Source organism: Artemia franciscana, chromosome 2 (assembly GCF_032884065.1).
Source record: "Artemia franciscana chromosome 2, ASM3288406v1, whole genome shotgun sequence".
Taxonomy (NCBI): Eukaryota; Metazoa; Arthropoda; class Branchiopoda; order Anostraca; family Artemiidae; genus Artemia; species Artemia franciscana.
Genome location: NC_088864.1, coordinates 25,196,249 through 25,223,909, shown reverse-complemented (window position 1 = coordinate 25,223,909; position 27,661 = coordinate 25,196,249). Strand labels below are relative to the sequence as shown.

General features: G+C 34.3%; 1 protein-coding gene across 4 annotated transcripts in view; it reads left to right on the top strand.

The window, feature by feature from the left end:
• LOC136039230 (protein O-mannosyl-transferase TMTC1-like) overlaps positions 1 to 27,661 on the top strand; it is a 327,626-nt gene that overhangs the window by 92,493 nt on the left and 207,472 nt on the right. For 3 of the 4 annotated variants that reach the window (XM_065722793.1, XM_065722801.1, XM_065722785.1), the window contains exons 2-3: positions 7,426 to 7,854; positions 16,907 to 17,084. In XM_065722793.1, coding sequence (XP_065578865.1) covers positions 7,426 to 7,854; positions 16,907 to 17,084 — 607 coding nt within the window. Of the gene's footprint in view, positions 1 to 5,117; positions 5,260 to 7,425; positions 7,855 to 16,906; positions 17,085 to 27,661 lie in introns of all 4 variants that reach the window. The other variant, XM_065722775.1, reaches the window with a different exon arrangement.

The following is a 27,661-nucleotide window of genomic DNA, read 5'->3' as shown; positions in this document are numbered from 1 at the left end:
GCACTCCTCCTTAACCCATAATTTTTCAAACACTCTCAATCAAAATTTATAGGCAGCCATTTTGTTTAAAAATATATTTGATATGTTTTCTCTTTTCTAACTTTAATAGATCAAAAACTATTAAGACTCTAAGAAATAAATATCAGCATGTGTATATTGAACTGACAGAGCACATTCATATATATTTTTTCTTCTAAATCACAAATTATGTTGTGGTCCTGAGAAGGCAAGGGGGTTTTCAGCCCAACTCATGTTAATTTCTGCTTGTTTTGAGTTTGACTCGGTTTTTATTGTAATTTCAGTTCGTTGTGAGTTCCACTTATTTATTGATAGTGATTCGTAGTAGTTTTACAGTTGTTAGTTTCACAGTTTTACAGTTGTAGTAGTTGTTAGAATATTTTACTTCACTTCTGCTCACTTTTGGTTTAATGAAGTTTTTTACACTTCTTTGAATAACTTTTCGCGTAATTTTATTTTAATTAATCAATCTAGGTAGAGACCAGGGTATCTTATTCAGGGTAAGCGCTTCTTATGCGCTTGATTAACTGGCTCACTCACAGACAAAATTTCTCCATTAATTTCTTAGGGCTAACCTATTCTTGAATATTAAATAAGATTATTCTTCGCAATATTAACAGATAGTACGCTCAAAATAGTGAAAGCTTGAAAACTTTTTAAAACACATTTAACATTACAAATCCAACTTACGTAACCACCAAATAGAAATTGTTAATGTATTGTCATAAGTATAAGCAAACGAGGTCAGTCAAGATTCTGGCAGATGGAACCTCATTGTATTAACATATACCAAATAGAAGAGTGGATAAGCAACGAACCTTGCAAGGGGCCCACAAGTTACACGAAATGGGGTAGAGAGGACATTTTTAATAAAAAAAATCAATAAACCTACCATTCAAATAACTTTAAACCCATTCTAGACTTGATGCTTTCACACCTATACATTCCTATCTTCGAAATGAAAACACTAAAATTTCCTGTATCAAAAGCATTTTAAAATCAAAGGACAATGTTTTTTTACCCTTTTCCATAGAATTATTCACGAAAACAATGGGGTGAATAGCAGCATGACTAGTAGAATGGCCTCTCCGAAAACGAAACTGTTTCACACTTAATAAGCCATGCTTCGAAAGATGACCATAAAGGTGGTGACCGACTACTTTCTCAAGTATCTTGGAGAATAGCGGCAATATTGACATTGATCTCCAACTACCCATGTTTGACTTCAAACCACCTTTCAAAAGAGATTATACTTAGGCCTGTATAGGGTATCCGGAAAGGTTCATGTTGTGAGGGATACGTTGATAATGTGAAGCGGGGGAGGAAGTAGGTGCATTATTGTGGCTTTAAATTTCCGTAGATTTACACCGTAAGTCCCAGCAGAATTTAATTTGATACTGTTAACAATTTTTATAACCTTTTTAATTGTGTATTTTTCATACAGAAGCTTCAGTCCTTCTCCTCGATCACTTTTCATCGGAAAGAAAAATGTGTGAAATATCTCTAGTACTCCCCTAACTAAATCCCTTATTTTTGAATAAAACTAACCAAAATGATTAGCGGTAACATCTTAATCACTTACAGATGTGATATTAATGTCAATGTAAGAAGAATGGCTGCAATTTTTTCTTCCCATAAATTTGATGATAATGTGCCATGTTGCTTTAGCATCACCCTTGTGCTCACTGAACTTCTCACTCAAATACCTTCTTTTATCTTGGTGTTGCATGAAGTCTATCCTGTTCCTTTTCTTTCTGAACTCCTCGAAATCAATGGGATCCCGAGTTTTCAGAGCTTTTTTATATGCTAGATTTTTGTTTTATTTCTCTCCGTTATGATTTTGTCAGTTATCCATGATTTTTGTGGTTCATCCTTCTTCCGTCTGACAGCTCACAAGGTAAAAATTGGTTGTAAAATAGACATGAATTTATTGTAAGCTAGTGAACAATCATCAATTATTTCTAACACAGTGTCACAGCTGAAATACCATAATTTCTTGGAGAATTTTTTTTCAGATCTTCTTTTATAAGTACATGAACCGTTACTTTTTTTGATCTTGTATGAAATTTTTTAAGACAAAATAACTGAGCTACTACTAGAGATAGTCTAAACCAGGGTGCACCTACTTTCCGCACAACTATGATTCAAATAAGTAGGACCAACGAAAACATAATCAATAAAAGTATCAATATACTTGATACACGAATTTTAACACAAGCTAAGGGGTGAAGATTATTTAAAATCATATGCTTAAAAATGAAAATTATTACCGAAAAGACTGAATTATAGTTAAAATCCCCCATGTAGATAAAATCCAAACCTTTAGAAGAAACACATAGATACAGCCCGTCAAAAACGTCAATGAACTCATCCAGGTGAGCACGGGGGGGCGTATACTCCATACTAACCAAAATCTTCTTTTTCATACTTTAATTTCAAGAAAAAAATTTCCCATCTTACCAAAACATCTCTAATTACATACTTCAAATTAATCTTCATTAAAAATTCCAGTCAACCATGGATCATAGATGTTAAATTCCTTGCTTCCAAATCATAACCTATAAAAATAAGCCGAGAGTGACTGGTCAAAACTTAAAAATGTTTCACAGATTCCTACAACCTTAAACTCAGAAGAACATTCCTCAATCAACTGTAGTACGTCAAAATATCCAGTTGTTAGATGGCAGTTCCAAGAACAAAGTTAAAGGGAGCTGTCACTTCCTATTTCAGATAGTCCAACATAAGAAGTCTCACGGATAGGCTTAGAATTTGCAATGGGCAAATCATTGCGACCGACTTGGAACTCCATATGGTCCTCAATACAAAAGGGCTAATCATAAATCTCAGGCAACATAATAGCACTGTCTAATTTAAGGGGCTAAGTGGGCACACTGTATTATTTTTTTTCTTAAAAGGCACCTTGCATAAAAGGAGTTGTCGTAGAAACTTCTGAAAGAGCTCAGTAGATTGGAAATTGAAACTTCTCGTGTCCTTTTTAAGAGTCAAAAGTAAACGGAGGGCAAATCAGCCCCCTCCCCTACGCTCATCATTTTCCCCAAGACGTCCAATCAAAATTTTGAGCAAACTATTTTGTCTAGCATAGTAGAAAGGTCCAGTAATCATATCTTTGGGATGTAAGCCCACCAACAGCCCTCGAGGCAAGGGCTAAGAGTTATGCTTATTGTCCATTATGAACTTACAAGACTTTCATGAAGGACTGGTCAAAAAAGCTTTGGAAGGGGCTGATTCAATTGGAAATTAGAAATTCCAGTGACTTTTTTAAAGTCAAGAGCGATCGGATGGCAACAAGCCCCCCAATCCCTGTTTCTCCCAAATGCATCCAATCAAAATTTTGGAATAGTAATATATAGGAAGTGATCCAAAAATTATATAACAAGGCCTCCAGGATTGACATCCCCCCAGCCTGAGGGGGAAGGGTTGTAAGTTATGCCCCTGTAGTATATTACTATCGATAGCTAAATAGTGATATTATCAACAGCAACAAAAATTTTACGACGGATGAGAAATTTTCTAGACACGAAGTCAAAACTAAGTCTATTAATTTGTCGTTTAAAGTCCATGTCTTCTACCGAGTTTTAAAGGTCATGATAAACCTTTCTAAGAAGAATTCATATATCTACTTAATTAGCAATAAGTCGTGTTAATACACGGACCTCAAGAAATTGAAAATGTGCCATATTTCGAATCTCTAACCTTCAATATATCATGAAAAGATTACACAGTAGATAGGTGTCCTATGGATGGAGATTGTGACTTGTCCATCTCTGTAGCAAATGAAATTTGCCATCTCAAGCTCCTCACCCATAATTCTATATTGCAATCATTATTAACATTGACTGTATATCCACGGAATTGGGTGTTTCAACGCCACCGCAGTTTTCCGCTAACGTATGTTTTCCGCCAGCCAGGAAATCTTGCATCATCAAGAGGATTAGTTGGGTCAGAATAGACAGGTTAGGTTAACCTATATCCATGTCTATATCTATATCTATGTCTATATCTATGTATGTGTCTACGTTTTTGTCTATATCTGTCTCTGTTTCTATGTCTATGTCTATGTCTGCTCTTATGTATATGTCTATATCTATGTCTATTTTGACCTACCTGAATTAAAAGGTGGAAAAAAAAATATGGTGGCGTTAAAGCACTATTACCACATCCATGGTATTTGCTATGTTAATTTCCAATTTGAAATTATTTTTCTTTCCTCATCTATGCTTTTCATGGTGAAATTTCAGCTTACAAGCTATTTTATTATTTAGGATAGAGCTGACAGTGCCTTGTTTTTCTTACTGAATGATTGCTTTGGCCTTATTATCTGCTGTTTAAACGCAATAAAATTATAAATGGCAATGTTTTATCTCTTAAGCCTTAATACTGTATTTCTTTCTTTCCATTTAGAAGGGTCGAGGAGCCGTGTCATTTAACTTCTTGAAATAAAGGTCAATAATTTTGTACAAATGATATAAAATTACATATAAATGGAAATATATGGACGGAACAGATAGAAGGATTGAAATGTTAGGTTCTAAAAAGCTTTTATTCCTTAAGATACACCTTTCTCACTTAAGAGAGTAGTATGGCTCTTCGATAGATATAATTTAATTAAAAAAAACAACTTCAGAAGGTTTTATCAATTTTCACCACGATCCTTTACCCTATGTTACCTTGAACAGTTTGTTAGAAAACCAACGCAAGGAAACTACAAATTATTTTGTCGTTTTTTTGTTTATTTTTGGAGGGGGGGGCTTTTAAAAAGTACCAAACATACATGGATCATGTGGAAAGTGTAAGATGTTATATGGGAAAAATCGTAGTAGTCTGAAAATTTTAGGGGACCCAGGCTGGGAGACCCATCTAGTCGATAACCTAACTAACATTCATGTGCTGCCAGCCTTTGTTGCCCATTTTTTTATGACAACTGCTTAAACCTATCTCCTTGAAAACGGTTGAAGAATACTATCAAAGTCTTTTCCCGAACCAATTCGTTGGAGCAAAATTCACGTCTTGTTTGAGGAAACTGGATATTAGCCGAAGTTTCAATTTAACCCTTCTAACGAACCCCTTTTTTCTTCCAGTGCATAAGCTTCTTACAAAAAAGTTTCTTTGAAGCATGTTAAACAGACATTGAGTTGTCTCCTCATTTTTAATGGTTCTTTCTTGTCACGTAAACAAGTTTTCATGTAACCTTAGACAGAAGATCCAATGCAAGGTCTTCCGGTAAATATTACTTTCTTTGACTTAGAATAAAAAGGAATCTTTATCTATCATATTAGGTTACACTTTAGCGTAGAATTAAGAAAGAGTAATGTAACTTTTTTGCGACACCAACATAGGTAAAATTTGATAGTAAAAAATCAGGACGGTGGAGGTTCATCCGATCACGAACTTCACAAAAGTTTCTTTTATTGATTACATTAAGGGAATGTGGTGGAAACATCAGAGGAATGGTTTCAGGAACCTCCTTTTAGAACTTTTAATCATAATGATTAGGATTTATTCTGTGATCGTCATTTCGTCAATGTGCATCCTGTCCACTTCTCTATTAAAATGTGTCTATAAAGTCTGTATTTTCGTAGCTTTTCTCAGTAATTTGAAGCACCTAAGGGTTGCACATGCCTTTTAACCCCTTGTAGCATATGTTTTGACCTTTTTAACCTATTTGATTAAAATGACTATATTTAAACTTGATCTGATGCTATATGGATTTTTGAGAGATCATGTGGCGATAAAAGAGCGGCTGTCCACTTCTCTATTAAAATGTATCTATAAAGTCTGTATTTTTATAGCTTGTTTCTGTAATTTGAAGCACCTAAGGGGCGCAGTTACCCTTTAACCCCTTTTAGCATATGTTTTGACCTTTTCAACCCCTTTGATTAAAATGACTATATTGAAACTTGATCTGATGCTATATGGATTTTTGAGAGATCATGTGGCGTTGAAAGAGCGGCTGTCCAATTCTCTATTAAGATGTATCTATAAAGTCTGTATTTTTATATCTTGTTTCTGTAATTTGAAGCACCTAAGGGGTACACTTACTCTTTAACCCCTTGTAGCATATGTTTTGACCTTTTCAACCCCTTTGATTAAAATGACTATATTGAAACTTGATCTGATGCTATATGGATTTTTGAGAGATCATGTGGCGTTGAAAGAGCGGCTGTCCACTTCCTGTCTACTTCTCTATTAAAATGTATCTATAAAGCCTGTATTTTTATAGCTAGGTTCTGTAATTTGAAGCACCTAAGGGTTGCACTTATTTTTAACCCCTTGTAGCATATGTTTTGATCTTTTCAACCCCTTTGATTAAAATGACTATATTGAAACTTGATCCGATGCTATATGGATTTTTGAGAGATCATGTGGCGTTGAAAGAGCGGCTGTCGACTTCCTATCCACTTCTCTATTAAAATGTATCTATAAAGCCTGTATTTTTATAGCTAGGTTTTGTAATTTGAATCACCTAAGGGTTACACTTATTTTTAACCCCTTGTAGCATATGTTTTGACCTTTTCAACCCCTTTGATTAAAATGACTATATTGAAACTTGATCTGATGCTATATGGATTTTTGAGAGATCACGTGGCGTTGAAAGAGCGTCTGTCCAATTCTCTATTAAGATGTATCGATAAAGTCTGAATTTTTATAGCTTGTTTCTGTAATCTGAAGCACCTAAGGGTTGCACTTACCTTTTAACCCCTTGTAGCATATGTTTTGACCTTTTCAACTCCTTTGATTAAAATGACTATATTGAAACTTGATCGGATGCTATATGGATTTTTGAGAGATCATGTGGCGTTGAAAGAGCGGCTGTCCACTTCCTGTCCACTTCTGTATTAAAATATATGTATAAAGTCTGTATTTTTATAGCTTGTTTCTGTAATTTGAAGCACCTAAGGGGCGCACTTAACCTTTAACCCCTTGTAGCGTATGTTTCGACCTTTTCAACCCCTTTGATTAAAATGACTATCTTGAAACTTGATCTGATGCTATATGGATTTTGGAGAGATCATGTGGCGTTGAAGAAGTGACATATTGCCCAAGATTGGCTCAAATCCTTAAAAGGTTCCTAGGACCCTAAATTCACAGTCAAAAAGGCCCCAACCAAGTTTATACGTCCATCCGTGCTATATAGTGAGGCTGTAAAAATATTCATAATATTAATAACACATGGTAGTTCTTTGAACGATATTTGTAAACCATTTAATGGAAATATGATTTCGCCTTTAAAAGAGCTTGTTTTTATGCTAAGTATCTGTGTATTAATATTCCATGGTATTTCCGTGAATAGTTCTTCTTAAGCATCAAAAACACACCTTCATCGCGCCTCTCCTCAGCCTTAAGAAATACGATATTTGGTCATTATTTATATTGACTTATTTTTAGGAGGCCTTCGGCAATTCAGAGGCGCAGGAACAATATGCAAATTCCATTCATTTATGGTTGCCAACAACGGATGGGCCTACAAACTTTATATCAACAGACCTTTAATTCAAATTTACAAAACGGTTTTAACAAGAACAGACTCAAGAACTCAGAGAGAGTTCTCTTAAGTGTTTTCAAGTGCAAAGAAGGAACCAATAAAGCAACCGCTTATGCATGTAGTCTATTCTGTGCTGTAGTTGCTGCCATAGTATATTCAAATTCAATAGATGGTGACCTTGTTCATGATGATTTGAGTGCGATAAGTGACAATCCAGATGTGACTGATGATGCCTGGATTTTTGAACTATTTAGAAATGACTTTTGGGGAATGAAACTTACAAATCCAGAAAGTCACAAGTCTTATAGACCTCTAACAACATTGTCATTCAGGTGAGTCTATTCTAAAACTTTAGGCTGCAATGTTTACATAATGCAGGAAATTAAATATCCTATCTTTCAACTTAACCGGTGTTACATTTTAGAGCAAAGTAAGAAAGGATATATACTCCAAAATTTAATTAATTTTGTTGAAGTCACACATCAACACATACTAGATGACAGATGAAAATAGTTCGAGCAAAATAGTTTTAGCTAAAAACTTGACATTTATCTGATAGAAGTTACTAACATTGTAGATCATAGAAATGTTCCTAAGGCCTAAGCAAATCCATTTTTTAACAAAAACTTATGAGCACCAATGGGGTACAGGGACTTAATATGGTTTTATTTTTGAACTTAAATATTATATTTCTTTGGCCAGGGTCCAACTGATATCGAGGGAAGGGAACTATGAAAGTGTTTTTACATAGACATCATTTAACCGCAAAAAAACCTATTTGTGTATAGATTTTTTACAATAGTTTTAATATAGTCATATTCTCGTTAATATTTGAGATTTTTCAGTTAGAAAGTAGTATTCCAGTTTAACTGCTTTTTGATCATTACCATTTTTAAAGGTTTTTATAGAACAGTTGGTGGTTCAAACCGTAAGTAAACAGCAGCTCTTACTATTGGTAACCAAAACTCTAAAAAAGATTTTGATAGCAATATATACAAAAAATGCATTTCCTTTCTATGAGGATATTAAATATGTAAAATTCATGGAGATTAAGCTACTCAGCCAAGGTTACTCCAGAATTTTGATCAGATATATTTGCTTCTAATTACTAGAAGCTTAATGCAGCACCGAGCCACACGAGGAAAATAAAGCTACACACGATCCTCCTTCATCCTGTTCTACTCAAAGCGTACCTCTTTACACCCTAACAAAAAGTCCCTGTTTCACTTAAGTTCTTCTTTATGACCTCCTTCCATGTCATTCAGGGATGACCTGCTTTTTGTCTGGCCAAAAAGGACGTATCAACATTTCTTTCATTATATACCTAGAAAGTGGGATAGAACCATATTTTTGTACAGCTTACTGTTTGAAATAGGATCAGTCAGACGGGTACCCAAAAGAACCTGTAGACGATTCCTCCTGAAAACATCTAACAAATCTCCTCCATCTTTTGAAGTGCCAATGTTTTAGAACCATGCTTAATCACTTTCATCACTATTACTTCCAATATACTAATCTCGGTTCGTATACGTATTTTCTTTTTCTTCCAAACTTTTTACAACTGTGAAAAATGATCCAGGACTATTTTATCTTCAAAATCCTCACTACTTCCATAATCTTTACTAGTAATACACCTTAATAAGGAAAGCTATCCACTTGATCAATCTTCTCATTACCCAATAACACATTTTTACATTCACTTATTCCAAGTTTGAGCGGCACAGCCTTTTTAACATTAATTTTCAGACATATTCTTGAATTCTGAACTCTTAAAATCTCTAAAATATCATCTGTTGTCCTAATATGTATATCTAGGATACACACGTCATCAGCATAATTTAATTGAAGGAAATTTTACTTTCCCATTTAATTTCATGCTCTCCCAAAGCTACGAGCCTTAGAAAAATTTGCCACATTTTTGAAAAAGGGGGGAAATACCCTCAAAGAGTAATTGATTCTTGTAAATTTACTCCATCAAATTCATCATTCAAGAGAAACCGAATGTAGCGAATTCAAGCTCCTGTCTACAAAAATACAAAAATCTGCGGAAAGTATGATCACAGATCATACACGACAAGTTTGCTTGTCCTTAATTTTGTCCCTCCAGTGATTATCGTATTTAATGAATGAAAGTAGAAAATTGGCACAAGGCACATTCTGACGGAAATATAAAAGCTCTAAAATCTTTTTAAATAGCCAAATGATAGTACCGCAACAAATGGCACTTTCTGCAATTTTGTGGCACAAAACAACAATTTATCAGAAAGAGGTCCAAATGCTAATGAAGAAAATTCTATGATCAGATTTTATTGTCTCAGAGGCAGCAAGGCGGCAAGAAGAAGCATTCGTTCCCAGCGAGTCATACGGTCCATACGAAATAAAAGGTTAATGTAGATATTCATTTTAAGGTTTCATTTAACTAAGTCGATTATTTTGATGCTTGATCAAATCATGCACAGGGATGACAAGTAAGGTAAAATCGCGCATTGGTTGTTATGGAGCTGGCAAAGTTGATTTTGTAAAGGTGGGGGTGAATGTGCTTAAAAAGCAAACTTCAGGTCGAAGGTTCATCTGACTCCCCTCAAGCTTTAAAAAATATATTAGAAGTTGTCGTTTTTTTTTGAGGGGAGGGGCTAGTTATTAATCTCCAGTCTTCCTTCATTCTCATGAATATTTTTTGACTAAGCCTGGAAAATGGGTCTCTGGGGTGGTAGCTCCATTCCTAGTGTTTAAAACAAATCTTTGTAACTGCAAAAATTTAATTCATAATCCTACCGGAACAGAAAGGGGAGAGGTGGGGATCATCAGCGGCACCATGAAACTTTGAGGAGGGAAAAGACAAGTGTTCCTAAGAGTCATTTTAATATAATTCAAAATGGAATTTTTTCATCTCTTCAAATCTATACTCATTTTAAACTTATTTTAATTCCCCTGTGTAAGTTTCCCCCTCTTTTATACTTCCTCTCTAGAGTTCTAGAGAGACATCCCTATTACAAGAAAAAAAATACTGGAAAAATTCACCTCGAAAATCACGGAATGGATGACTCTATAATCAATTTTTGATATTTCAGACACTGCCCCTTTGTAGATATTTGGAGTAATTCACTTTTTAAGGATGATTGTATTTCTTGAAGTATTGATATAAGAATAAAAAACACGAATATAAAAAAAATGAGGTCGAAGTGGGAATTAAAACCTGCCAACACCATGAAAGAAGAAACCAAAACTCTAATAAACGAAGCTTTGATTGATATGTAAAACAACAAAGTCTATTGTTTATGTTGATTCTAAATAAGCAGAATGTAGTACTTTTCAAATTGCTCGTAAGGCCATAAGTGCATGAAAATTATCCTTGTTTTATGAATAGGAATTGAAATCAGAGGCAATGTCATAGCGGTACCTACACTAGAGAGCCATAAAGCTTCAATGTATCATTATTTATTTGTTATTATTTTTATTGTTAAAGACACTTCATATGGATGGGGTGGTTGTATAAGCTTCAGAGGGGGTTCATTCGTTTGGAAACAAGAAATTCTTGTGCCCTTTTTAAGAGTCAAATGTGATCGGAGGGTGACCAACTTTCCTCACGCTCCTTTTTCACGAATGTTTCCGATCAAAATTTTGAGATAACTATTTTGGTCAAAACAGTTCAAATAACTATGCCTCTAGGGTCGACAAAACCCCACAATACCCGGAACAAAAGCTGAAAGTTATGCAAGTTGCTCATTATTAATATATACGGCTCTTATGGAATAGATAATAGTATGAACTTTGAAAGAGGCTTGAGTAATTTGGAATCAACATTTCAAGTTCCCTTTTTAAGAGTCAAAAGTGATCAGAGGGCAACCAGCTCCCTTCCACGCTCTTTTTTCACCAAAAATAGCTGATAAAAATTATGAGATAGATATTTTGTTCAAAATAGCCAAAAAATCAAATACCTATGCTTCCAGGGCTGACAACCCTCCCAGCCCCTGGGGCAATGGTTGCATGTTATGCAAGGTGCCCTTTTCTACACGTAGTATTTTTCATTAGGAAAAGGGTCGATGTTTGATCCTAGGTGTATTAAAAGAAAAGCTAACGGTATTAATGTGAAACTTCGGGGAATGTTGAGGGATATGTTCAACTAAATTATAAGACACTATGTCCGCAAAGTTTATCGAAAAGACGTATTTGTAATACCTTAAGTACATATGAGGGTATTTAAGTTTAAACTAAGGGGGCAGACTGAGGAAGATATTAAAAAGTAGTCAGAGGGGAACCAGTCACCTCCCATTCCCTTCTTAGCTGTCTTTCTTACAAATATATCTGATCAAAATTTTGGAATGGTGATCTTGTTCAAAAAAGTCGACACTGTCAAATAGCTATACCTCCAAGGGGGATATAACCACCGAGAGCCCCTGGGGCAACTTTTGTAAGCTAAATAAGTCGCCCGTTGCTTATATTCAAGTTTGGGTTTTGGGAAAAGTGGCATGTTTGATCCTGAGTATCCAAAAAGGCTAAGGGTATTAGGTGATACTATACTTCATATGATTTTTAACATATGTAGTCAAAAAGAAGTAATCGAAAGAACTCACATCTTTGGCTGGTTCATACAAAAGGTAAACCCAAGGTTTAACAGAGTCAGTCGATGACTCCCTTACAGAGTATAGAAATCCATTCTTATTTTTCCGGTCAACGTTTTCAAATGCAACGTCGTATCGCGGTATTATCACAACCAAGCGCGCATTATCTTTTCTTAAAAATGTGACTTATATGAGCAAAATCAGATGTTTACCCAGTAAACATTTAAAGTCAATTTTAAGAAAATGAAAAATATTTATGAACGAAAATGTCTAATTTTTATGTTGCAAGTTTAAATAGTGGTTTATGCTCCCCAATTAATATGGTAAATCTTATACCATCTATATGGTATACCCATTATATCCATCTATATGGTAAATCCAAGTAATATGGTCTCAAATCTTATTTTTAGGACTCCCAAATGGCTGACTGATGACATTTTGTCCTCTTATGAGTCCCAGCTATCCGTACATCAAACTTTTTATTAAATCTACATATGGTAAAATCTAAGTTTGTTATCAGTATAAATAAATCATCAGCCAGGCCCTGGCAACTCTAACAAAAATCTGATATCTGAGACATGTCAATTTAATTTAGGGGTGACGCACTATCATTGAATAATTCGTGAAAATTAAATTTTCCGGTGTTATCTTGAACTGTCTCAGATGACTTACCTAGATAGTTTTCAAACATTGACGTAGGGGCCATAATGGGCCTGGCGCCATTTTCTCTGAGTGAAAATAGAGTAAAAAAAATAAAGTACGAAAAATCAGGGGATTGCCACCCCTCCTCAATTCCCCACTCTTTACCCTAGAGTTCAAATTTATACCTCACGGACTCCTTTTCCTTATGGGTGATTTTCTTTCCCTGTCCAGGCCTCTATGGCGCAAAAGTTGATCTAATTTAATACTATAAGTAACATGCTTAATGTCAGAATAAATACGCTTAATGTCAGACTCTAAGCTTAAATTTTATATTTTGTGTAAATTCGATTTATCGAGTTGAAAAAAATTTCCTCTTGGAAACATTCAAGAATAATGAAAATTTCTAAGAGAGAAAAAGGTAATAAAAAACGCCTTTTTCAAATGTTTTTTTTTTTAGTGTGTGTGTAAGCCAAAATAAGTCCTTCAATGGGCTCGGGTTCCGTATTAAGTTTAGTATGGATAAGATAAGTTAAATAGAAAGAAAGATAGATATAGGGAGAAAGACTGGAGGGAGAGAGAGAGAGAGAGAAAGAGAGAGAGAGAGAGAGAGAGAGAGAGAGAGAGAGAGAGAGAGAGATGAATGAAGAATTTAAAGTTACTCAATATACCTGTCGAAGAATATCAGAAAAGACCAAGATGTTTAACAAGATTATTTGAGTTGCATATAAAAATCAAAACTTCATCTTGAGAGAAAACCCATCATTAAATTATCTTTTATATCCAATTGTTAAGCATTTAATTATTTTCATGGACTGGGACTGACATTGTTTTGATATATTACTATAATTCAACTATCACACTTTATCCTGTGTACCGATCGCGGTCCTGTAAAAAAAGAAGAGGATAAACGTTGAGATGCTTCAAAAAAGGTGTTGAACAGAAAATAATTAGATGAAGCCTAAAAGGTTTTATATCCAACTGGTGTTTTTCACTACTACTAATGCTTCTGCTTCAACTGCTACTACTACTAAAACTACTAGTACTGCTACGACTACTAACAACAACTAACTTCAGCACCAAGCTGCCTGAAACCGACACGTCTGCGCACAAAGCTGGTCTACCACAAATCTTTGTTAAGCCTAAACCGTCATCTCCTCCCATGAAGATCAAGACTTGAAAGAGAGATGAGATCAGACCTCTAAGAAATTATGAAACAAATAAGAAGTGAATAAAGTGTAACAGAGGGCACGCAGATCTTTCGTACTTTTTACTAGGATTTGTTTTCGTCACCATTCAAAAAATGGGGGTTGAAACAAAAATAAAATAAAAGATAATGAAAAGGGCGTTCAAAACCTTTCTTCTTTGTTCGTAGAAATCAGTAAACTTTACTTACTGTTTCGTTCTCATAACCATGCTGTACACCAATTGGATGGGCAGGTCCCGCATTCTTGAATCTTTTTGGTAATGATGGCAAGTTGATCTCATTATTCTCATCTTCTCCCTAAAATAAAAAAATAACGTTTTTTTAAGAATGTCAAATTAAAAACTGGAAAAGACTTGTTAAGTTGAAAAATTATGAAGCTCCCCTCCCACCTCTCCTCACACCAAAGCTCAAATATTTTCTCCGGAAATGCCCAGTGCTCTTGGATTTACGGGAAATTTATTTGCATGGGATTAATTTGATGCTTCCGGGTATTCTACAAAATAGTAACCCAACCACAATATTTCGAGTGGGAGTATATATAGATAAATCTTTAATAAGAAGAAAAAGTTTTACATGATTAATTTCTTTTGTAGTTAGATTAGGTACTTTTTGCGTTGAATTCTGTTTTTTTGTGCTTGTTCGTACTGTTGTTAATTTCCTTGCTTGTTTGTTATTTATTTATATTTTTGTGTGTATATGGCCCACGGGTTTTTGAAATACACTTATCTATCTATCTATATTAATTTAATGATTTAAATTCAAAATGCAGTATTCCAATCTCGTTCTTAAAATAAAAAAAATCGGAAAATTGTCAATATGTTCTTCAGTGGCGTGATGAAGCCAAGTAAGCCATCTTATAATCAGATGCATGTCAGTCATTTTAATACCCTCATTACTTTGCGATAATTAAGAACAAATTCAATACATTAGCTTTCAGGATTAATAAATGCCAACGGAAACGAATTCCCGGTAAGATTACTAAAATAAACTCGTAAACCTGAGTTAAACGATGGAGAAGCATCTACCTGGTGTTGAATAAAAGAGTAAATGAACTAGAGAGTTGGTGGCATAAAAGAGAGGGGTAGGGACATGTAGAGAAGGAAAATGATGGAAAGAATAGAAAAATGGTAACAGAAAGAGTAGTGTCACGACATAGCTGAAATAGCGGTGTAGAGGAGCCTCTACATATATTAAAATAATCAATAAATAAACGTAACTTGCTACTTGTGATAAATTCTATATGGAGAGAAAAACTGCCTTCCTTATTTAAATTATTAACCATACTTGAGTCAGTTTGAATATTATGGTGAATAAGTAATATTATTGGTTCCACTATGGTCTAGCCTGATTTTGATAAGGCAAGGTCGATTACTCTTTGTGAAATCTTTAAATTCATCGCCATGCAGAGACCAACTTTTCATAGAGTTTGAAGTGAAAATTATTATGATATGAGAGCTTTTTTACATAGGAGTTATGGGTTATTGGGCCCTTACACGGCCCCTGGCCTTTAGCTGCTAATGACATTCTGGGAGCCCATTCTCCATCAATTGTTTCACTATGTTGAAAATTATAGTTATTTTAAAAATAAAAACGGGTTTATAATCTGGTATTAAGAGTTCTAGTTAACTTGGCCCTTATAGAGCCCCTGACCTCTACGTGTTAATGGCGTTCGGGGAGTTCCTTCCCTATCAATAGTTTTCATAACAGTTGAAGATGATAGTTATTCTAAAGAGTGGACGGCAAGGACGCCGGAAGAAAATTTTCCAGGGGGGACTGACGCCAAAATAGCAGCGGTAGTTGGGTGACAGTTTAGGTGGCTTAGCGCGCTTACCCCGAAGAGGACGAATTTGCAAACAATTTAAGATTATGAGAATTCAATTGATTTAAAAATATCAATAACTATATTCTAGACCTCCCAGTTGCAAAGGAAGTATTGCCAAACAGTGACAGTAATGCAATTAGGCTACGTTTGGTGATCTGTAATTGTGTATCAGCTATAATGAAAAGGGATGAGTCATTGTTTAGGTGGGGTTAGGGTAGATTCCTGCAAAAGTATATTTTAATGGAAAAACTGCTTACTCTTCTTGAGGTTTCAGATAAATGTTGAAAGAGGTAGTGGGGAGTAAGATTTTATTAAAATGTTTTTCTATACAGCTAAAATGTTACAGTGCCATATATAAAAGCACATGGTAGAAAAGGCAAGGCAGGTCATCATCAGCCCCGCCAGGAAATTTCTTTGAGGTTGCTATGAACTTAGTTATCAGCAATTTTAAATAATGATATTTTTCTTTTTCTATTTATATCAAGTACTTCAATGTATTTAAATGAATGTGTGAAATGTATTTATCGATAAGAAAATCCTATTGTGGAGGCTCTGTTGGCTTCAGTTATGTAGACGATCAAAGATCTCACAGAATTTCCATCCATACAAACAATAATACTCCTTTTCCTCAAACCAAAATTTTTTAGTAGTAATATTAATAAGGAATTTTTACAAGGATTACTGTTAATCGCCAATTTTTTATGTATATTCAGATTTAATCCAAAATTGAAACTGCAGGTAGTTTTGAACTTACTAAATCGACTGAACCAAAGTAGTACTAACTTCAATTTTCTGGGTTTGATACTATTGATACTTTTGGTTAAGTCACTATTTCAAATAAAATCAGAAATTAAATGTGCTTCAAAGGTAAATAGCAGAAAATCATGGCAAGTAATGTATAAAAGACAGTATTAATGCGTTTGGCAAAGAATACAAATCGTACTGTTCGTAACTGTGTTCTTTTGCTCCAGAAGAAATCGCTTAAATATCACACAGATGAATCATTTTGAGGGGATTCAGAGTTTTCAGTAGATTTTCGGTTGTTTTTGGATATTCCTTTCTTCTCGGAGATGGATTAGGAACTTGGTAAATCTTTTGGAAAAATCAATAGGAACGGAAATAGTGTTTGAAATATACATCTTGTTTATTTTTAGAATGAATTACTTGGTCCATGGAGTAGCACCTAGAGGATATCATATAGTAAATATATTGTTGCACGCAACAACAACTGCTCTACTTGTAGATACAGCAGTAAGATGTTTAAAGTCTTCTTGTATAGGAGCATTTGTCGCTGGATTGCTATTTGCACTTCATCCAATACACACAGAAGCGGTAAGTAGTCTTTCTCGATTATCAATTGCTAAAGTAAACAATACAACTGAAAGCTGTCTCATCCCTCTGAAATCAAGCTTTTAAGTGAAGCAAAACCTCCCTTTTCTTTATTCAACAACTAATTAAGGAAATTCGAACCGTAAAAAGATGAATATGCAAATTTCGTTTTAATTATTTATGTGCGGAGAGCCAAGATCAGAACATGCATTAATTCAAAAAACGTCCAGAAATTAAATAAAAAACAAGTTTTTTTAACTGAAAGTAGGGAACAACAGTAAAACTTAAAATGAACATTTATTACTCCGTATATGAAAGGGGCCTTTCCCTCCTCAACGCCCCGCTCTTTACGGTAAAGTTTGACTATGTCTCTCAACTCTACTATTTAAACAGTAAAAAACCTTAGAGTAGGAGGGAATATCCCCTTTCATATACGGAGTAATTTCTGTTCGTATTAAGTTTTAATGTCGCTCCTTACTTTCAGTTGAAAAATTCTTTTATTTAATTTCTGAAGGTTTTTAAATTAATGCATGTTTTGATTTTGGCTCTCCGCACATGAATAATTAAAATGAAATTGGCATATTATTATTTGTGGGGGGGGGGCTAATTGGCTTTCTCATAGTTTTGATCGAACTATTTTGATAAAAAAGGAGCGGGGGAGGAGGCCTAGCCTCCCTCCAAGTTTTTGATTACTTAAAAAGGCAACTAGAACTTCTAATTTTTTACGAACGTTTTTATTACTAAGAAATATATGTAACTTACGAACTAACTTACGTAACGAACTTCTATTTTCGTATGTTTTTGATAAGTATATTAGGGGGTTCGCCCCCTCGTCAGCACATCGCTCTTAACACTAAAGCTTAAATTTTATCCCGATTCCTTAAGAATGACCCTGAATACCAAAAGGCCGTAGAATAAATAGTTGAAATTACTAATAATACTTTAGAATAAAGATCGGGGTATTAAGAGGAGGTGGACCCCTCATATGCGAAATAATTTCTGTTTGTTTTAAGTTTTATTGCTGCTCCTAACTTTCAGTAGGGGAGACTTTTTAATCTTTATTTTTTCATTGTTTTTTTCAAATGATGCTAGAAAATCCTAAGCCCCCTTCATGGAAATTCTCTTCCCCTATGACAAATTCCTCCATGGAAAGATCCTCCAATAGACCCCCCCCCCCACTCAAACCCACCCCCAACCAAAAAAATCCCCTGGAAACGTCTGTACACTTCCCAATAACCATTACTATATGTAAACACTGGTCAAAGTTTGTAACTACAGCCCCTTTTAATTTCCGTTAGAATAAGCCTTCTTGCAACATTCTAGGACCTTTGGGTCGATACGACCATTCCTGGAGAAAAAGAACAAAAAAAAAACAAACAAACAAATAAACACGCATCCGTGATCTGTTTTCTGGCAAAAAATACAAAATTTCACATTTTTGTAGATATGACCTTCAAACTTCTACAGTAGGGTTCTCTGACACGCTGAATCTGATGGTGTGATTTTCGTTAAGCTTTTATGACTTTTAGGGGTTGCTTTCCTCTATTTTCTAAAATACGGCAAATTTTCTCAGGCTCGTAACTTTTGATTGGTAAAACTAAACTTGATGAAACTTATATATTAAAAATCGGCATTAAAATTCAATTCTTTGGATGTAACTATTATTATCAAAATTCCATTTTTTAGAGTTTGGTTACTATTAAGCTGGGTCGCTCCTTACTATAGTTCGTTACCACGAACTGTTTGATCAAATGAATAGACAATGAAGCTAGACAAATAATCGCATTAGATTATTAAATAAAAAAACGAGTTTTTTTAACTGAAAGTAAGGAGCGACATTAAAACTTAAAACGCACAGAAATTACTTCGTATATGAAAGAGGCTGCTTCCTCATCAACGCCCCGCTCTTTACGCTAAAGTTTGACTCTTTCTCTCAATTCTTCTTTTTAAAACAGTAAAAAACTTTAGCGTAAAGAGCGGGGTGTTGATGAGGAAGCAGCCTCTTTCATATACGAAGTAATTTCTGTGTGTTTTAAGTTTTAATGTCGCTCCTTACTTTCAGTAAAAAAACTCGTTTCTTTTATTTAATTTCTGAACGTTTTTGAATCAATGCATGTTTTGATTTTGGCTCTCCTCAGAGGAATAATCAAAACGAAATTCTGCATATTTTTTTTTTTGGGGGGGGGGCTAAATGGCTTTCTCATAATTTTGATCGAATGATTTTGAGAAAAAAAGAGCGGGGGCGAAGCCTAGTTGCCCTCCGATTTTTTGGTTAATTAAAAAGGCAACTAGAACTTTTAATTTTTTACGAATCTTTTTATTGGTAAAAGATTTACGTAACTTATAAATTAGCTTACGTAAAGAACTTTTGTATTCTCATGTTTTATTACAGGTATGAGGGGATTCGCCCCATCGTCAGTACCTCGCTCTTCACACTAAAGCTTAAATTATATCCCAATTCATTAAGAATGACCCCTGAATCACAAAAGCCGTAGAATAAATAGTTGAAATTACTAAAAATACTTTAGCGTAAAGAGCTAGGTATCATAAGGAGGTGAGCCCCTTATATGGGTAATAATTTCTGTTTTTTTTTAAGTTTTATTGCTGTTCCTTACTTCCAGGTGAAAAAGCTTTTTCACATTTATTTTTTAATTTTTTTTGAAATAATGCTAGTAAATCCTGCTCTCCCTTCATGGAAGTTTTCTTCTCCCATGACAAATTCTCGATGGAAAGTTCCCCCAGCATATCCCCCTCTTCTCAACCCCTCCCCCAACCAAAAAATCCTCCTGAAAACGCCTGTATACTTCTCAATAACCATTACTATATGTAAGCACAGGTCAAAGTTTGTAACTTGTTGCCCCTCCCACGGGGCCTGTGGGGGAGTAAGTCGTCCCCAAAGACATAGTTATAAGGTTTTTCGAATACGCTGAATAAAATGGCTATCTCAGAATTTTGATCCGTTGACTTTGGGAAAATAATTAGCGTGGGAGGGGGCCTGGGTGCCCTCCAATTTTTTGGTCACTTAAAAAGGGCACTAGAACTTTTCATTTCCGTTAGAAAGAGCCCTCTTGCAACATTCTAGGACAACTGGGTCGATACGATTACCCCTGGAAAAAAAAACAACAAAAAAACAAAAAAAACAAATAAACACGCATCCGTGATCTGCCTTCTGGCCAAAAATGCAAAATTCCACATTTTTGTAGATAGGAGCTCGAAACTTCTACAATAGGGTTCTCTGATACGCTGAATCTGATGGTGTGATTTTCGTTAAGATTCTATGACTTTTAGGGGGTGTTTCCTCCTATTTTCTAAAATAACGCAAATTTTCTCAGGCTCGTAACTTTTGATGGGTAGGACTAAACTTGATGAAACTTATATATTTAAAATCAGCATTAAAATGCGATTCTTTTGATATAGCTATTGGTATCAAAATTCCATTTTTTAGAGTTTTGGTTACTATTGAGCCGGGTCGCTCCTTACTACATACAGTTCGTTACCACGAACTGTTTGATGACATAAGTTCTTGGATATATCGATTTGCAGATCTTATATTTTTAGTGTAAAAGTATGCTAGAGCTAGGGAGCAGTCTTGATTATGTAATTATTCTTAATTTTACTCGACACTAAGATATTTTCATTGGTACTCATACTCCTATATTACTTCAAAATAAGGATACTTCCTCTTTCTCGGAATTTTTTTAGAATTCTTGTATGGAGTCTCTATTTCCATTTAGTAAATTACCAATCAAAATTCTAATAGCTCGACTTACGATTTTCACTTAATACAAATTTAAAGTATTAAAGTTTATAAGTTCCTTTGGTATCTGTTAGGAAAACCATTGGAAGCCCAAAACGAAAAAAAAAACAAAGCTCGAATTATCCGGGTTTTGTCCCCATGGAAATGTGGTAAAAGATAAAATATGGGAAAAGGTTATGTCGAAAAATAGTTTGTCTTATTTAAAATTATTGATTCCACTAGCTTAAAACAGAATTCATTGATTCTCACTCGAAGTAACACAAATCTGCAGAAAAAAAATCTAGAGATTTCTTGAAGATTGTAAAAAGCTCTTATGACACGGTTTCGTTAAAAATATGTTTTTTAAACTTCGGTTACAAAAGGTCAGGGGCTCCATACTAGTTTGCAGCTACTGCTGCCACCATGAAATAAAACTAAGACAGAAGAGACAACAGTCGTTCCATAGCCACTGCAGAAGCAGCACAATATATAAAAGGTCACTGTATCCCGAATCAAACTAGAGATCTATTGCTTTTGATGTAAAGGCTTGAACATTTGGCACCAAAACAATCATACATTAGTTTTTACAGATCATTTACAACCCGTGGTTCTGAACCAAGGAAGATAGTGTTTGAAAGAAAAGTCCGGGAGAATTTTTCAATATTGGAGATATTTGGGGATTGGAGATGGTATATCTTTAGCCAAGGGTGTTGACCATAAAAAATGATTGGAAATTGCAAAATATTTACCCATCGGCATCTTAGCCCAGTCTAGGTCAAAAGTGTTGTCTTGTGGCTGACGATATTTTAATACAGCATGATCTTGATTGTAGCTCAAAAAAGGCTCCAGAGCTTTTAATTTTCGTTTAAACGAGCCCTTTTCGTGCGCTTAAGCTACAACCTCTTGCTCCGAACTATCATCCCCGAGGAAAGAAAAGTGAAAAATAAAGCAGACATGAGCGTATTCTTGCCAAATATGATTCTGCACGGTCTTCATTATCGGGGAAATGTAAACCTCTAGTTAATGGCTTTGAGCCTGAAAAATTAATTGGCCTTCTTAGAGCTTGTCCCTCCTTGCCTTTTTAGCCCTATTTGGGCCAAATCTTGACTTTTCAACGTAAAATGGCAGAAAACGGCACTTCCCTGTAGTTTGATACAACTTGTGACTAGAAAAAGTGCAACAGATGTTTAAATTTATTTCAAATGAGTCCTCTCCTGACACCCTAAGGCTACTGTACTTGTTTAGTAAGATCATCTCTGATAAAAAAAGAGAGAGAGAAAAAAAAAGCGAGAAACATCGATCCTATCCATGCAAAATCGTTATTCCCAATAATTTTAAGATGAGAGGCTGTAAAACTTCATTGAAATGTATTTGATTATGAAACAATTAATGGTATATTTTTCGCTTCGATGGGACATCATATTTGAGGAGTCTTAGGCTATTTTTTGAAACTGTCAAAGAATATTTCTTCTAGTTACAAACTGCATTTCAGTTGAATCCGATTAAAATTACTGTTTCCACATTAGGATTCACTGAGATCATTCTTTTAATGGACAGTGCTTTAAAAATACATTTTTGAAAATTCGGTTATAATGGGTTGGACCCAAAACTACACTTGTTGACAATAGTTGACAACAGTTGACTTACCACAGGTAAGTCAACTGTACTTCTGGAAACGTCCAAACGTTGAAACTATGCTTATTTTCCAATAAAGCAATAGTCAGATCCACATGGAAATTTTTAAAGCAACTTCAATTGAATGCTTTTTAATACCCTGTGGCCATCTTTTTCGAAGTTCATAAAATTCATAATCGAAACTTCAAGCCTCCTCAAGTGACTACACACTGACTATTCAGTGACGGAAGTATAGAAAAGTCAACTAGAGTCCGAGTGTAAAACGACGAAAGAATCTGTGACAGTGGATATCAAAACATTTGAAGTTGGCAGTTGTTCAATTACAACCTGTGGTCTAATGCCCAACGCAATCTAGGTTAAAGCACTTTTGGTTTCAATCATGATAATATCAATACCTTAATGGACCTCTTTTTACCATCTGAAATGCATAAACCCTTGTTTATAATCTTGTAAAGCATTTTCATTCTGAATAACGCTCTGAAGCGCACTAATCCTGTCTCCTGTTTTATTCAATAGAATATTGTTCAATAATTAACTGGTAGTTTTCTTTTTGGCTTTAATAATTGCTTAATAATCTTGTCTTCTCTTATCCCTACCAATCTGTCATAATTAGCCATCATCGAGAGAAGTAATGGGAGTCAAAACCTTTCTAGCGTTCGATGGAGTAAGTGGAGACTAGCTCCAATGTTCTACTTAACGAGATTAATACTTAATTGATATGGTTTTCAGAAAATATCCAAAGATCTTGTATTGAACATTAGAAAATAAATACATAGTATATTTTAAAGATACAGTTGAAAATGAGTTGAAGCCAAATAAAAGCACATGTTATAACAATGGCTCTTATTTTGAAAGCTTGTGTTTTTCACTTTCAAATTAATATCAAGTTTTTTACTACGAACTTTCAAACTAATTTTAATGCGACTTAGTATCGTTTATGCAAATTAACCTAAGAAGTATTATGTAATTCTGAAAACAATATGATGCAAATTTTGAAAATATTAAATCGGAGGTTAAATCGGAGTATAGAGCATATCATTCAAATTTCCATCTTTAAAGCTGAAAGTTAATGTTTTTCCGTAGGTAGCACTGATGTCTCCTTTTTTTATCCTTTGTTGTTATTACCTCAATGGTAATAGAATATTGGAGAGGACTCATTTTAACATAACTTGAAATCCCAAGTGTCCCTCTTGAGTTGCTTTTTGTTTGTATTATGTTGTTCTCCGTCTTCTTGCTTTTTTTCGTAGTGACAGGTTAGAAAATAAATAAAAGCAAAGGGAAGGTGTTTTATTTTTTCCAAAGACCAAAAAGTTTGTTTTAAATAAGGTGAAAATACCAGATGTTGCAAATTCTGGCATAACCAGTCAGTTTTCCAGGACAAAAATCTTTTAAACAAGGAATTAAACTGCTTTACCTTGAAATAAAGCAGAGTTATAATTTTAAATAAGTGATTGCTATATTTCTTTCTTTTTTTTTGTTCAGTGTCCGAGGGGTTATCCCATCAAACTGGAGGTCATAAAACGTTGGGTAAAAGCTTATTTGAACGGCTGTTTTAAGTGTTAGTGCCCTTTTTGCACGGATATAGAAATCAGAAATCTTTTTTTTATAGAGATCAGAGAAGAGAAAAGTGATGATTCATGTGATTTTGTTCAATATAACTGAAAATGCTGATTATTAAAATTCTGAGATAGCCAATAGTTACGCCTTAACCCAAAAGCCATGATAACAGGTCCCTTTTTGAGGTTATGTCCATTTTTTTTTCTGAGAGAATAATCTGGAATCGAAATCCAGTCATAAGAAACAACTAAGCTGACAATGAAGTACACATACACGAACTTATCAACGAGGATGGGTACTTCATCAAATAGGCTGTGAAAAATACTGGATGTATTTTCCGAAATAAGTATATTTTCAAATAGTTAGTAAATTTCTTTAATAGGTAGCAATTGTGCTCATTGATAAAGGAAGCTTGGAGCCATCTACCCCTCCCTGAAAGACCAAACACATGTAAAAAGCATTATCTTTCCTATATGCGGTAAAGAAAACTTGATTTTTTTTAGACTTCATTCTCCTTTAAAAAGAAGTCCCTTCCTGGTAGATTTAAATGAAAGTTCCTGGCAGGCCGTATCCAGAATTTTTTCGGAGGGGGTTTTAAAAAATTATTATTTTCGAGGGGGGAGGGTTACAAAAAAACTCATCAAATATTTTTGTCAACTCCCCTTAGATACGGCCTTTGTTCCTGGTTATTGCAAGCAATAACCGATAGCAAGCAAAAGCAAATTTTGTGTGTATTGTTTTATGTCCCTAGTGTTTCAGATTCCTGGGGTGAGTTTTTTGGTGTCCACAAATTTCGTAGAAAATAGAACATGATAGCATTGCACTTCCCTACAAATTGTGAACAGACTATTTTTTTTTTATAGAAAAACACTTTGAAGTTGGGTAAAAAGGATACTAGATTTTATGCTACAGTTGTTGCGCGACACCTGATATTGCCGTTTTTACAATCAAGAATTTTGACGATTAATACACACACACACAAAAAAAAAGAAACAAAAAATACATGAAATATGCTAGTACAGAAATGTTATTGAGTTGATAGTAGACTGTTAAATTGAAAATAATAACCTGCAAAAAGTAACAGTTCAAATTTAACAGGCATAAATCCCTCGGAAATTAAGAAAAGTTAAAAATTTAGAGCTGCATCCTGTTAAAGAGCGTTTCTGTCGGATAAGTCTTATCTAATCTTCTTCCCGTAAAAGTACAGTATGAATTTCGACTTTGCATGGGATATTTAAAGATAACAAATAAACATGAAAAGAACTAATAACGAAATAAACGTAATGTTACCATATTTTAAGTAACTTCCTGTCCAAATATTAATCTGATAAGGGAAGCTTATGATTGCATGTCCAGGATCGAATTGCTAATTTAAGCCCCTCGAAAACTGTTTAGCCGATAACGAAATCTGCAACAGAATTCCCAATGCGTAAGTTAGCTATTTCAGAGGGCATAGACATTGGAACATACCTAGTTGTTACTAAGTTAGCCTATATAACAACACAATTAAAGCCAAAATATAACGACATGGGTTAAGCTGAGAAATAAGGGTTTTGGTAGACATTACTGCATGTGAAATTACCCATGATTTTGAATGGTAATGATGCGCGAAAATGAAGCGCAAAAAGATCTGCGGCTGGAAAACATGTGACAACAAGCATCACAACGAATCCCAAGTAGAAATAATAGACAAATATATCTGTGTTTATATATATATATATATATATATATATATATATATATATATATATATATATATATATATATATATATATATATATATATATATATATATATATATATTATGCATTCTCGAAAACGGCTGCATATTTCTTAGGGGAAAATTGGTACCCCGGGATTTTATGGCCTGAAATAACGATCTTGATAGTTCACAATTTTGAAAAAATTCATTAATTGCCCTAATTTGGGAAAAAAAAATTAACGAGTGCCATTATTTTCATGAGCACATTTCAAGAGCAAAAATGCGTCATTTCTGCCTCAAGAGTGGTTGTATCATTCTTAGTATCTGTGACACATACAAAATTACACAAAAAACATCGATATGATCCGGATTATAAGATATCCTTAGCCAAGATTTCGCCATCTGAGTTAATATTTGATTTCTCAATGAAAATAAGCAAAAGCTCCCTTTTATGATGAAATTATGTGCAGGATATGTATTCGTTTAAAGTACTGAAGCTGAAAAAGACTACATTTGTCTAGCTTGGTCCTTTCCATAACCCCTGCACTGTAATGAAGAATTGGCATTATCTTCTATTTAAATACCTATTTAAACATATTTAAGGTGCTTAACTGCTTAATGACTATTAGCCCCCTTCAAGCTACTATTTTTGTATAGTGAAAACATGGCTGCTTTGCCCATTTGAAAAGTGGCGTGGCTGTAACGTACTTTTTTTTCCAGGAACCGTTAGACTGAAATTGAAAACCCAAATAAAGTGCTTTTTTTTTACTGGCCGGATCTCCTTCTCTTTTTTGTAAAAACTACAAACCTGTTCATTGCTACTTATTAGCACACAAAAACCATAATTTCTGTTTTATTACTATTTAATTGCAATCTTTAGAGATCAAAGTAGTCAAACTGTTCGTGGTAACTAACTGTAAGTAAGGAGCGACGATGCTCACTAGTAGCTGAAACTCTAAACGTGAAATTTTGATGACAATAAATATATAAAAAGAATTGACTATTTATGCTGATTTCAAATTTATAAGAATAATTGAGTTTAGTGCTACTTACTGAAAGCTAAGAGCCAGGGTAAATTGGCCTGCTTTTCAAGAAAGGGGAGAAACACCCTTTAAAAGTCAAGTAATCGTAATGAAAATCACACTGTCAGACTGAGCACATCAGAGAACAAAATGATGAATTTCTATTTTTTTTGCCATGGCAAATTTGCCAACTTTGCTTCTCACTCAACGGGACTATCTATCTTGGCTTTTTCTACAATTAGCCATGACTTGATGCCCACAACTATTCCATTTTAATTCAAAAATCAATGCATTTTGAATTAAAATGGAATATTTATGGGCATCAAATCATGACTAATTGTAGAAAAAGCCAAGACAGATATTCCCATTGATTGAGAAGTAAATTTGGCATTAATTGCCCCCCTCCCTTAATAGGATTGTATAAAGAGGAGATTAGTTCATTTGTTAATAGATCAGGGATGCATGTGTATTTTTGCTATTTTTTCCCATGGGTGATCGTATCGGTGGCTAGCGTTTACCTCCTCGGAGAATACTCTTGCCGAAAATACTTCTCCCGGAAAATACCCACTAAGAAAAACCCCAGTGGAAAATCTCCCTGGAAACTACCTATTTCCCCCTCCCCGTGGTAAATGCCCAGATATACTCGGGCAAGATTTACGATTTGCTATTTGGGACCGAGTGTTTGGAATGTGCTTCCGGCGAGTATTAACGCAGCTGAACATCTACAGCAATTTAATTAAAGATTAAAGAAGTATTTATTGGGAGAGGAAGAATCTATGAATATATATATATATATATATATATATATATATATATATATATATATATATATATATATATATATATATATATATATATTATATGTATATATATATATATACATATAATATATATATATAGATATATATATATATATATATATATATAT